Source organism: Phascolarctos cinereus, unplaced genomic scaffold (assembly GCF_003287225.1).
Source record: "Phascolarctos cinereus isolate Bilbo 61053 unplaced genomic scaffold, phaCin_HiC Scaffold_5;HRSCAF=322, whole genome shotgun sequence".
Classification (NCBI taxonomy): Eukaryota; Metazoa; Chordata; class Mammalia; order Diprotodontia; family Phascolarctidae; genus Phascolarctos; species Phascolarctos cinereus.
In genome coordinates this window covers 273,524,361-273,538,314 of record NW_027555958.1, presented here as the reverse complement: position 1 = coordinate 273,538,314, position 13,954 = coordinate 273,524,361, and the positions used below count along the sequence as shown (strand labels likewise).

At 36.6% G+C, this 13,954-nt stretch overlaps 1 protein-coding gene across 6 annotated transcripts in view; it reads left to right on the top strand.

Moving 5' to 3' along the window:
• CSNK1D (casein kinase 1 delta) overlaps positions 1 to 13,954 on the top strand; it is a 64,214-nt gene that overhangs the window by 17,260 nt on the left and 33,000 nt on the right. For all 6 annotated transcript variants that reach the window (XR_002327269.2, XM_021000967.2, XM_021000962.2 and 3 more), the window contains exon 3: positions 8,759 to 8,907. Coding sequence is in view for 5 of the 6 variants with exons in the window: in XM_021000967.2 (XP_020856626.1) it covers positions 8,759 to 8,907 (149 nt within the window). In the remaining variant the exon portion in view is untranslated. The remainder of the gene's footprint in view (positions 1 to 8,758; positions 8,908 to 13,954) is intronic.

The window sequence follows — 13,954 nt, the reverse complement described above, 5'->3', positions numbered from 1 at the left end:
GCTGTAGTAGCGTAAAATGTAAGTTCATGAAATACAGCATAAGTAAATGAAAATTAAATATTGATGAAGCAGCGAGGTGGTCTGTAGATGAAGCGATGACCTGAAATCAGAAAGACAAATTTAAATCCTGCTTCAAGACATTAGTTTTACCTACTCATGGGAATCTTCTGAGAATCATATGAGGTAAATCACTTATTTTCATACCTGGAACATAGTAGGCACTTGATAAATGCTTATTCCCTTTCTCTCACTGATGGAAGATGCTCAAATAGGTACCAACCAAGTTTTAAACAGATTCCCAGACCATTAGGCATGGAGGTTGAATTCTGAGCATCTTTTTGATTTCAACTGTCTCTAAAAATGTTCTTAGATCATTTGTTCCTTTAATCCAGGGCATTTTTACCTGGTATATGCTAACTTAAAAAAAAATTTTTTTTTGCCCTTTTTTTTTTTATGAGGCAGTTGGGATTAAGTGACTTGCCCAGGGTCACACAGCTAGTAAGTGTCAACTGTCTAAGGCCAGATTTGAACTTGGGTCCTCCTGACTCCAAGGCTAGAGTTCTATCCACTGCACCACCTAGCTGCCCCTAAAAAAAATTTCAGTAACTGTATTTCAGCATAATTGGTTTCTGTGTATTTTATTTTATTCATTTAAAAACATTTTGAGAAGGGGTCCATATGTAGACTCCACCAAACTACCTAAGGGGTTCATGATACAAAAATCATCTTTAGTCTAACATATTCTCTGTCTGTAGAGAAAGTTGATTTTTCCACTGCTTCTTCCTTGGAAACTTAGATGTCTTTTTTTTTTATTGGCTAGGCAGTGGGGTTGAGTGACTTGCCCAGGGTCACACAGCTAGGAAGTGTTATGTGTCTGAGGCCGGATTTCTCAGGTTCTCCTGATTCCAGGGCTGGTGCTCTATCTACTGTGCCACTTAGCTGCTTCCGACGGCTTCGTTTTGAAAGACAAGGCATTCATGTAATTAAATCTTTTCTTTGTCTAAGACATTATTCATCTGAACTGATTTTTGTGCAAAGTTAAATGTTGCATAAATGGGACTTAAGCATTATGGTAGAAATCATCCACTAAATTATGTGTAGGCAATAATTGGCTTGATCTTGAAGTCATCTTTGACTTCATTCATCTTTTACATATCTAGTTATATCCATTTTGTTCCAGTAAAAATTTTCTTATATCTAAAAACTTGACCCTGCCGCTATCCAGACAGGTTGTCTTTCACTTGGTCTTTGTGACTCTGGTACTCATTCTAACATAGATCATATTGCTGCCAGATTAATTTTACCAGAAGCTACTTGTGTCATGTCACAGTCCTGTTTGAGAACCTACACATAATCACGATTGAATTATGTGAACCTCTTTTGCCTACATTACTGAACTCTGCAGAATCCAGCTCCGTTCTTCCTGTCCAACCTTAATTCTGTTTCAGTCAGATAAGTCTACTCACTACGTTGCTGCTTTAATCTAGAATGTCCTACAGTCAGGAAGATAAAGGTTGAGACTCCTCTTCCAACACTTTTTGGCTATATTAGCATGGGTAAAATTATATAACCTCTCTAAACCTCAGTTTCATCTTTTGTAAAACAGGGATAACATTTTTGGTACTTAACTCATAGGGTTGTTAAGTACAATTTAAATGAGTTATGTAATGTGCTCTAGCAAAACTTCAGTGTGCTATATACATCATTATGATTATACAGATACTTTAAATTTATGTAGTATTTGCTATTTACAAATGGCTTTTATATGTGTGTTCTCATTTGATCTTCACAGCCACTTATTGTGAAATGGGTAAGACTGTGTTATCCCTGCTTTTTCAGAAGAGGGAGCACAGAGATTTTGTGACTTAATAAAGGCCACATACATACTCTTAAAGAGTGCCAGAGCCAGAATTATGTGTTTGGATTTCTGGTCTAGGGCTGTACCATGCAGCTGGCCCAGCTGAAGTCCTTCTTGTTCCCGGAAGCCTTTTTGTATTTTCTTTGTCCACATTTATCTCTTCTTTTAATTTTTTTAAACATTTATTATTATCTGTACCATTCGCTTTGGCAGTAAATGTTATACTTTTTTGTTTTTTCCAGTTTTCATGTTTCTTAAAGGTCTTACCTACCCAACTGTATTAGAAGCTCCATGAGGAAAAACCATGACTTTATACTACTTTTTTATCCTCCGTGGAACTTATAGGTAACCACATCTTTGAGGACTTGGTCTCATAGGATTTAATGTAACACACAGGCAAATGTTTTTCAAAGAAAAATTGAAATTAAATTCACTTAGAGAAGTATGTATGTAGAGCATATAAGATCAAAGACCAAATATAAAATTTAGGGACACACATTATTATGTTTATGAATGCAAATTTTAACTGGGAAGATAAGATATAACTTAGGGAAAAGCATGAAAAAATTAGAAAACAACAGCACAATGCACAAGAAGGAAGATTTAAATACATGGATGCTGAGGCAGGCAGTGTATAAGTATTAAGAGAGAAGTGGGAGTTAACTCGTTCTAGATCAGGCACATTTTGAGCTGAATCTTGAATGAAAGGGAGAGGAAAATTGGCAAAGAGATGGAAGGGAAAGCATTGGGGTGTCAGAAATTAGGTATGTGCCGTATATGGCATAGTAGTTCCACATGGCTGACTTGTAGAGGTTAAATTGAGGATGTTAAGAAATGGTATTGGGAAGGTTTGGAAAAGGCAAGCCTTTGGAACTAGGCAAAATAGTTTGGATTTACTGATAGTTTGAGTTCGTGATGGGATTTGTTAATTTTTTTAAATTTAATTTTAAAACTAGCTAACCTAGCACCGAAATAGATACAAAACAATTTTTTAAAAACTAACAAGTTTTCATTATTGTCTTTCTGTGTTCCCTTCCATTGTCCATTTACCTTTTGCATACTTATATCCTCTTTTTTAAAAAATTGTATTCACTGTTCATTTCTCTTTTGTTTTTTTGCTTTTGATTATTTTGTATATATTTTGTATCATACTCATCATTTTTAATGACACAGAAATATTCCATTAAATTAACATGCCATAATTTTGTTGAACTTTTAAGCTATTTTCACTTATTCCCCATTACATTTCATTGACTAAATATTTATTAAATTCTTATTTAATACTAATGCTAGGTGCTGGAGATATCAGTATTAAAAACTGACAGTTCTATCTGCAGTGTGAATTTATTCTAAGGGATTGGGTTGGGCAAAATACAATGCAAAGCCGGATAAATAAACACAATATGGGAAATAATGAGAGTAAAGAAAATAACCAAAGGAAATGGTCCGGGCAGATTTGAAGAGAGAACGTTTGGGGTCAGGTGGGGCAGGGAGAGACAGAAATAGGACATGGAGAGAATTCTGAAAGGCAGAGACAAGAAGGGAGCACATTCTGGACAAAGAGGGTGGCTCATGTGAATGCACAAACATGAGGAGACTGCTTGTAGTTTGAGGAATAATTGGTTGAATCACACACGGAATGCCCGAGGTGAATAATGTTAGAAAAGGCTTAAGTTTTGTTGATCCCCTTTTATTTTTACATTGAGTCATTTCTTGGTATTTTTTCCTTGCCTCCCTTCACCCAGCCTCTTAAGCTTCCCTTTACAATAAATGAAAAAAAAAGTTAAGCAAAACTAGTCAACATGACAGCCATATTTGACATTTGATAGGCTGAAAAAATGGGAAGGATGGATTACAGAAAAGAGAAATACTAATTAGGGAGATCAGTTAAAGAGGCTGAACCAGTTGTCCAGGCAAGAAGAGGGCTTGGACTAGATTAGTCCAACACTATCCTACCAGTCTCTCAGGTTTGCAGCCTAAATATTATCCTCAACTCTTCATGATCTCTCACCCTCTCCCCAATATCCAGGCTGTTGCCAAGACCTATCAATTACAACCTTTGCAGCATCTCTCTAATATGCCCCCTTCTCTCTTCTGGCACCTCCACAACTCTGGTGCAGGCCTCATCACCTCACACCTGGACTATTGCAGTAGCCTGCTGGTGGGAGGCTGCCTGCTTCAAGTCTTCGCCCACTGTAATCCATCCTCCTAGCTACCAAAATGATTTTCCTAAAGTACAGATCTGATTATCTCTCTTACACACACACACACACACACACACACACACACACACACACACACACACCCCCACTCAACTCCTGTGGCTTCCTATTTCCTCTAGGATCAAATACAAAAGCAACCTCTGTCTACCATTCAAAGCCATTTGTAACCTAGCCCACCATCCCTCTACCTTTCCAGTCTTCTTATGTCTCGTACCCTGCCATGTACTCTTTGATCCAGTGACAAAATCTCCTGGCCATTCCACAAACACTACACTTAATCTCTTGCTTCTGGGCATTTTCTCTGGCTGTCCCTCATGCCTGGAGTGCTTTCCCTCCTCTGCTCGAACTACTGACCTCCCTAGCTTCCTTTAAGTCCCAACTAAATTCCTGTCTTTTACAGAAGACTTTCCCAACCGGTCTTAATTCTAATGCCTTCCTTTTCATTATTTCCTATTTATCCTATATTTAGTTTGCACATATTTGCTTGTTTATCATCCCCTCCATTAGATTGTGAGCTCCTTGAGGGGCAAGGACTTAACTTTTGTTTCTTTTTGTATCCCCAGTGCTTAGGACAGTGCCTGGTAAGCACTTAAGAAATGTTTATTGACTGACTGACTGTAGTGGCTGTATAAGTAGGGAGAACCTATAAAATATAAAATTGGTAATATTTTGCATTTGATTGGATGAGAGAGAAAAGTCAAAGAAAGGTCAAGGGGGGTGACTCTTAAGAGGAACCCAAGATTTTGCAATTTGGAGAGTTGTCTTCAAATATTTGAAGGGCTGTCATGTGTAAGGAAGGAATAGATTTGTTCTGTTCCAGGGGTCAGAGCCAGGGCTACTATGTAGATGTTATAAGGGACAGATTTGGGTTCCATATAAGGAAAGACCTTCAAGCTGGCCAGCAAAGAAACAGATTGTCATGACGTCTTTGCTTGATTATTTCCAGCAGCACTTCATTCTTTCGTTAGGTTAGAAATTCAACTTAGATGACTTAGGATTCCTTCCCTCTCCTGATTCTATATTTTTAGCTGCCCACAGAATATTTCCATTTGTATGTCTCACTATTACCTATGCACAACTAATCAAAAACTGAACAAACCCTTTTCCTCCTACTGTTTGGCTTTCACAATCATTTTCCTACTCCCCCAGATTTGAAACCTTGGTGTCATCTTTTACTCTTCCCTTCCCTTTATCTTTGTTTTTCTTCCTTCAAAATAACTTTCATTTAGCCCTTCTTTTCAGTTCACACTAACACCATCATATGCTAGGTCCTTGTCTCTTCTGGTATGGACTATTCAGAATCTCCTAACTTTCTCTTACCTCCCATCTCTCCTTGCTTTTACGTAAAACACAGTGAAATTTATCTTCTGAAAATATCGCTCTCATCATATCTCATTCCTTCTTAACGTACAATGGTCTCAGTCTTTTCCTGTTAAATCATTTCTAAATTTTTTAATCTTGTGTTCAAGTCCTTTTCTCTGTTCACAATATGAACTTCTTTTACTTATGCCAACTTCTTCATTTACACTCTGTCTTCCCCTTGTATCCTTTCTCCCTCCAGCACACATATCATTATTCACTCCCATCCTTTCTTTCTGACTACCCAAACCACCTCCATTCTTTAAGATCCAAATCAAGTCTTACCTCTTTCATGAAGCCTTCCCTAGTTGTATTGATCTTTCTTTTCCCCTCTAAACTCCTTTGACATTTATTGTTTATACTTAAGATTGCAGGGACCTAAAAAGTTTTTGAATCTAACTTCTTCATTTTACACATGTGGAAACTGAGGCCTACCGAATTTAAAGGGCTTGCCCAGGGTTACATAGTCTGAGCAGCAATTGAACCCAGGTCTTCCTAATTTTGAGGCCAGCACTCTCTACTACATTAAGGTGGCAGTACACTTAAATCTCTGCAGTATTTCTAGGAGTTATGAAGTATCCTGGGCAGCAGACTTGAAAACCTGCACATAGGATTTCTGTGACTTCTTTGTGACCTTGGAAGTCATAAAGCTTTGGAAGCAGACTTTATTGGGAAATGAACAACTGACTAGAAGTGATGATATTGAACAAGATTCAGGACCATAGTTTAAGGTAAACATAATGATAGATTCTTGACTAGGGACATTATAGCCCATAAAAACTAGGAAGAGTAGGCAGAGACTTTCCAGTCAGTTCAATATACTCAACCTGAAAATGGAAGGGAAAAGGAGAAAAATGTCGAAATTAAACTCTTGAGGACATTGGGTATGATATATAATGATAGAAGAATTGCCTGTTAGTTTGCAGAGGTAATTTGGCAGGAAGTGGGGCAGACTTGCTGCTTTAGGTGTCTTAGTCTACTGAATATAGGTCATAAACAAAACATACCAGAGATTTTAATTCCTGATTCAACTCAGTAGTATCACCAAGACTTATCGAGACAGTGCTTGACCATAGTACATCAATGGAAAGGTCTTTTGTTCAAATGAAACATAATAGCATAGCAGTAACTATCAAGAAAATCTATACCTTTTGTATAAATCTACTAACCATCATGGCTGAGCATAAAAGGAGAAACAGAAATTATATCATTCTAGGAGGTATAATACAGACTACCTAGCCAGAAGGTAGTTTCTGATGCAGATCACAAAATTGGTTCATACACATGATGAAAGACGGCTGAAAATCTTACTCCCTAAAAGCAGAAGAAATGATAAAATATTTGAATTGATGACAGTTTTACCTTTTAGAAGATAGAAGCAGCAGAAGAGCTTTGACCCAGTTCTGACCAGCCAGGAAGAGAGAATGAATGCAGTGGGAGCCATAAGATGAAATAGCGGTTATTATTAGCCAAAGAAAGGAAACTGAGTATGGGCAAGACATAGAATTTGACTTAGTAAAAACAAGTCTCAGAATCTGCGGTAGTATGGCTTAAGACTATAAGAGGAAAGTTAGCTCCAGACAGATGAGACTGTTTCAAAATCAAATTCTAGCAATAAAGTTATGAATGATACCCATGTAAAAGAAATTGAGGAGATATCAAAAGAGACTGATATACTCTAGTAGCTTCAGACTTAAAAAGGAAACTTGCAGAAGATGGAATCAGCAGAATATAATCAAAGAAGACTACAAAAAGATGTCATTGTAGCTCTAAGAATAATGTCAGCAGGGCAAAAACTTGTGACAAGGGAATTGAAGCTGTTAAAATTTCAGGTAAAGGGACAGTTAATATTTGGCAACTCTTGAGTTTCAAATGCCTAGGTAGGATATAAATTATCAGTATGGGTACTGAAAAGGCTTGTAGATGGAATAGCTGAACCTATCACAAGTAGTCTTTCAAGAATTTTGGGAAACAGAGACTGACATTGACAAGTATGCTAGATTGGTAGGACAGGAGGAAAACAAGCATTTTTTAAGTGCCTGCTGTATGCTAGACACTGTGCTAAGCACTTTATAGTTATAATCTTGGGAATGTTACAGACATAGTTAATCTGGATTTCAGCATGGCATTTAAGAATGTTTTAAGATCCTTTTCTGGGCATGCTGGAGGGGGGCTGAAGCTTGTATGATAGTACAGTTAAGTAGATTCGTGATTAGTGGAATGCCTATTCCCAAAGAATGTTATTCAGCAGATCCAAGTCTTCCTGAAAGGCCATTGCTGGTAGTGTATCCCAGTGATTTTACCTAAACTCTGTTTTGTTCAACACTTTTCGTTATTTGTAACTTTTTTATTAGTAAATTGGATGAAGATCTTGATGGCATGCTTGTCAGGCCTGGAAATGATATAATACTGACTAGAAAAGTTATTTAGTTGGGTGACAAAATAAGAGCTAAAAAATTATGGTCAGATAAAGTAAGCTGAAAATAGAAAGGGTAAATGTAAGGTCCTGCCTGCAATTCAGAAATATCAAATAGATTTGATAACTAAGCAGCATTTCATTTGAGGGAAAAAAACTTTGAAGTTGTATTTGATTTCAGACTAGTTTGAATCAACAGTGTGTTGAGGCTGCCAAAACAAATTAATAGAAATCTAGCTTGTAACCCCACCATATACTTTGTACTGATCAGACCACTCCTAGAGTATATAGATAGATAAACAAGAACAGATTTAGGGAAGTCACAAAAATGTTGAGTCAACCATGTTATTAGAGAAATAGTTAATGGAACTTTGGTGTTAGCATGAAGAAGGGAGAGGGTTAGAATGAGGAAGAGGAGGAAGAGAGAAGGTGCTAATAACTGCTTTCAAATACTTGTGCTGTGGAGATTCCATTTGTTCTGTGAGTCTCTTGACACAAGGACCAGTGGATGGAAGTTACAAAATAGTAGATAGTAGTTAAACATAAGGAAGAACTTTACAAGAGGTCTACAAAAATAAAATGCACTGTTTTTTTGAAGTAATGGATTCCCTTTGTTCAAGCAGAGACTAATTACTTGCTAGGGGTATTGTTAAGGGATTGGTCTAAATCTAAATGACTTCTGAAGTCCCTTTTGGGTCTTGAAGCCTGTAATTCTGCTGTACACTTCACATTGTCTTATACAGTGTAGCTTTTTACAGTTAGACTTAAGCTCCTTGAGAACAGTGACATAGATTATTCTTGTCATAAAATTCTTCTCTCCACCTTCCCACCCTCTCTTTAATACGAGGCTTAGTGGTGACAAGTCAGATAATCCATATCTAATGAAATTTTTATTTCTTTCAGTGGGCATTCCTACGATTAAATGGTGTGGGGCAGAAGGGGACTATAATGTCATGGTGATGGAGCTTTTGGGACCAAGCCTTGAAGATCTCTTCAATTTCTGCTCAAGAAAATTCAGTCTGAAAACTGTCCTGTTACTTGCTGACCAGATGGTAAGAAATTATTTTTGATGAGAATAAATTAGGTGCTAGGCATATCGTAGGCATTCAGTAAATATTTGTTAATATTTGTTGGTTGGTTGCTGATTTTGGAACATAGATTTGGTTTTTTGTTTTTCTCATTGTTGCAAAACATTTAGGGGAAAGTAATATTCTATGAATTATTGATAATGATTAAAATATTCAATGAGTTAACTGATTCTATATTTCTCTACCCAGCTAGAAGCTTTAGCACCAGCAAAACAACTCAAATTTCATGGGCTCTCCTGTCCCATTCATAATCAGATTTTTCATTCAGATTCATCTTTACCAGAATTTCAATGCTAATTCTTATGTTAAGGTCGTGTAATTACAAGATTCTCTATTAAAATCTCTATTAAAATGCCCTAACACATATAGAAGTGACCCTGGCTTCTCCAAGGTCATGCCAGGAAACTGCAAACTCTGGCAGGCCTTATCAAAATGGAAGGGCTTCAAATACGGACCTATATATCTGTTGTCTGAGGACTAGCCTAGCTAAGTTCAGAGAGGCTCATCATTAGAAGGTTGGCCACCCAGATGACTTTTTTGTCCGCAGTAACAATCAGTCAAGGTGAGAAAGAATTGCAGTCTGCATTGGTGAAAGGAGTATCTTTGGAAGTATTGGAAGTAGTAACTATAGACGGTTCTTGCTTTATATATAAGTGGACTATTCTGCGGACCTCTACATAAACATAATGTGAATTTGCCAGCAAATATGGGGAAGGGTGAAAGGGGCCAGCGTACAGTTTAAGGACATTGGGGGCCAGAGACAGAAGCGATAGCATGAGAAGCATGTGGGGGCCAGGGCCAGCCATGTGGGAGCTTGGCCAGAACCAAGAAGAAGAAAACAGAGGGTCAGACATGCGGGGGCCAGATGTGGACAGCTAGGAGAAGACAGGCAATATGCATGGGGTGCTGGAAACAAACAGATGATGGACATGAGGCAGGAGGCAGAACTCAGAGTGGGGAAAAGGTCTCCTCTCAGTGCTAGAGGTCTCAAGCCAAGCCCCTGAGCAGGTGGCAGTCTTTCTGTGAGTCCATTCTTCTGCTTTCACATGGAGCAATTTTTTTAGGGTGATTTGTTTTTGTTTTTGTGGGAGGCCACAGAGAGCTGTGACAAGGAACAGGAATAGATTGAGCACAGTGCTGTACAGTAAAGTTAACAGGTGTTTTTTTGTATTGTGAATTTCTTTCAGAATTCTTTACATATAGTCGAATTTTTGTAATATGAATTTATGTGAAGTAAAAAACTGTATTGCAAGATCTCTTCAGATACCTTGATGTCAGAGGACTACTGTGTGTACAGTACTTTGATAGGCCATGGTGCACAGGAAGCTGAATGTGTTGCAGTTTCAGTCCCACCTAATTTGTTTTTTGTAGCCTTTTGCTTTGTTTTGATCATCTTTTTAAAAATGAGTTTTTTTATTGTTATTTTCTGCTTCTTATTTCATTATCCCTTTTCACCTCCCACGGAGTCATCCCATATGATAAATAACATTTTTAAGAAAGAAAAAAAATCCTCACAACTGATCAATACATTGAAAAGTCTGAAAACGTGTAATATGCAATACTTGTGGACTTCTACTTTCACAAAAGGGCAAGTTGGGGGTGTTCTTTCATATCTCTATTTGAGTCTGCTTGTTCTTTATAATTTTGTTGCATTCACTTTTGATCTTTTGGTGTGTCGTTCTTTCTATTTACATTATTGTAGTTACTGTGTATATTGTTTTCTTGGCTCTGCTCACTTCACTGTGCATTGATTCATAGAGATATTTCCATGCCTTTCTGTATTTATCACACACATTTATAGCATAGTTACATTAATGTACCAGAATTTATTAAGCCACTCCCCAGTTGATGAACATCTACTTTATTTCCAGTTCTTTGCTGTCACCAAAAGTGCTGCCAAAAATATTTTGGTGTACATGGGGACTTTCTTCTGTCTTCCTTGGGGTATTAGACTAGTAATGAATTCTCTGGTTCAAAAAATACAGACTTTATTTCCATAATTCCAAATTGCTTTTTTAAAATGAATATACCATTTCACAGCTCCACCAACAATGTATTAGTGGGCCTGTCATTCCACAACTCCTCTATCATTGATAGTTGCCCTCTTGTCTTTTTGCCAATTTGAAGCGTGTGCTATGAAACCTAAAGGATGTTTTGTTTTGCATTTCTCTTATTATTAGTGACTTGGAGCATTCTTACATGTGCTTGTGAATAGTTTTTGATTTTTTTTTTTGAGAACTGTTTGTTCATATCCTTTGACATTTGTTGAAGAATAGCTATTAGTCTTAAGTATATGTATTTATCATTTATGTATCTTGGATAAAAAGCCACTATCAGAAAAATTTGTACAAAGTTTTTTTAACCAATTCAGCCACTTCACTTCTTATTCTTGGTAGGTTAATTTTGTCTGTGAAGAAGCTTTTCAGTTTCACATAATTAAAGTTATGGTTTGATCTTTTGTAATTGCCTCTATCTTCTGTTTGCTTAAGAATCCGTCTCCTACACATAGGTGTAAGAGTTACCTGATATGTTTCTCTTCTATTTTTTTTGTAATATATCTTTAATATTAAATTGATGTATTCATTTAGAATATATTGTGGAATATGATGTAAAGTGCTAGTCTAAGCCCAGTTTCTGCTAGATTGCTTTCCAGTTTTCTCAGCAGTTATTATCACATAAGGAGTTTTTCCCCAGGTAATTTGTTTTCCATTTTACCAAAAACACTAGATTATTGATTTCTGTTGTTTCTGATTCTCCCTTGTCTATTCCATTGATCTTTCTTCTTTCTCTTTCTTTATGTTATTCAGGTGTTTTTTTTCATGTCTGACTTCTCATGACCCCATTTAGGGTTTTTGTGGCAAAGATACTGAAGTGGTTTGCCACTTTTTTCTCCATCTGATTTCACAGATGAGGAAACTGATGTAAACGGGGTGAAGTGACTTGCCCAGGGACATACAGCTAGTAAGTGTATTGGAGGCTTTATTTGAACTCAGGTCTTTCTGACTTCAGGCCTAGATTTCCATCCATTGCACCATCTGGCTGCCCAAAATGCAACTTTCTGAGGGCAAGGACTGTTTCCTCTATTATTTTTATCCCAAGAACTAGCCCATAATTAGTGACTTCTTGTTGTTCTTGTTGTTCAGCCGGGTCTAACTCTTAATGACCACATTTGGTGTTTTGTTGGCAAGGATACTGGCATGATTTGCCATTTCCTCTGATTCCAACCCCAGTGCTCTATCCACTCTTCCACCTAACTGCCTCTCTTTCTATATTTTTTTTAACAAGTACCAGATGGTTTTGATGACTGCTGCTTAGTAATGATGTTTGAGGTCTGGAAATGACATTCCTTCTTTACCCTAACTTCTTTTCATCCTTTCCCTTGATATTCTAGATTTTTTTTTCTGAATGAATTTTGCTGTTGTTTTATCAAATTCTATAAGTATGCCTTTGATTTGATTGGTATAGTATTAAAATGTAAGTTAATTTTGGTGGTTGCCATTCTTAATGTATTGATGCAACCTAGCCATGAGCACTGAAGAAATACTTTGTAATTGAATCTGTACAAGTCTTGTGTGCTTTGGGGGGTTGATCCCCAAATATTTTATGCATTTTGTGGTTTATTTGAAATGGGGTTATGTTTTTGCTTCATCTGTGTTATTGTTATATAGAAATGCTATTGATTTTTGGAGATTTATTTTATAGGCTGCAACTTGGCCAAAGCTATTGTCTGTCTCAATTAGTATCTTTGCTGATTTCTCAGGATTTTCTAAGTAAATCATCATATTATCAGCAAATAGGAATAGTTTTATCTCTTCTTTACCTGTCTTTATGCCTGTAATTTCTTTCTTTTGTCTTCTTACTGTTGCTAGTATTTCAAGAACTAATATTACGCAATAGTAGATAGTAAGCCCATCCTTCCTTCACTTTTTATAAGAAAAGTTTCAAGCATCTCCCTTTAGTATATGATGTTTACTTTTGGTTTTAAATAGATCCTTTTTTAAAAAAAATAAATTTATTTATTTTTAGTTTTCAACATTCACTTCCATAAGATTTTGAGTTCCAAATTTTCTCCCTGTTTCTCCCCTCCCCCCACCACAAGAGTGCATGTAAATTGATATAGGCTAAACATACACATTCATATTAAATCTGTTTTCACATTAGTCATGTTGTAAAGAATTAGAACCAATGGGAGAAACCACGAGAAAGAAGAAAAAAGAGAGCGAGAGCGCGCAAATGATATGCTTCGATCTGCATTCAGACTTCATAGTCCTTTTTCTAGATGTGGAGAGCGTTTTCCATCATGAGTCTTTTGAAGTTGTCTTAGATCTGATAGATGCTTTTTCTGATATTAAAGAAAGGTTCTCTATGGCTATACTTTGTAGAGTTTTTTGTGTTTTATTTTATCAAAGGCTTTTCTGCGTCTATTGAGATGATCATGTGGTTTTTTGATGTTTTTGTTTTTAATATGATAAATTATTGATTTTTTAATGTTGAACTATCCTTGCATCCCTGGTATAAATTCTATTTGGTGTTATTGAGTAATGTCTTGGATAAATTGCTTTAATCTCTCAGAATTTTGTTTAAAATTTTCATGTCATTGTTCATTAATGGCAATGGCCTATAGTTTTCTATTTTATCTTTCCCTGGTTTAGTTATTAGGACTATATATGTCTCATAAAAGGATTCTGATTGGGGCAGCTGGGTGGTGCAGTGTATAGAGCTCTGGCCTTGGAGTCAGGAGGGCCTGAGTTCAAATCCGGCCTCAGACACTTAATATTTACTAGCTGTGTGACCCAGGGCAAGTCACTTAACCCCGATTGCCTCACCAAAAAGAAAAAAAGGATTCTGTTAGAGTGCCTTAATTTTTTAGAATAATTTGTGAAATATGGCTACTAACTGTTCTTTAAAAGTTTGGATAGAATTTGCCTATGAATCCAGGAATTTTTTCCTTTGGTACTTCCTTTACAGTTAAATCTCTTTCCTTTTCTAAAGTTAGTTTATTTAAGATTTC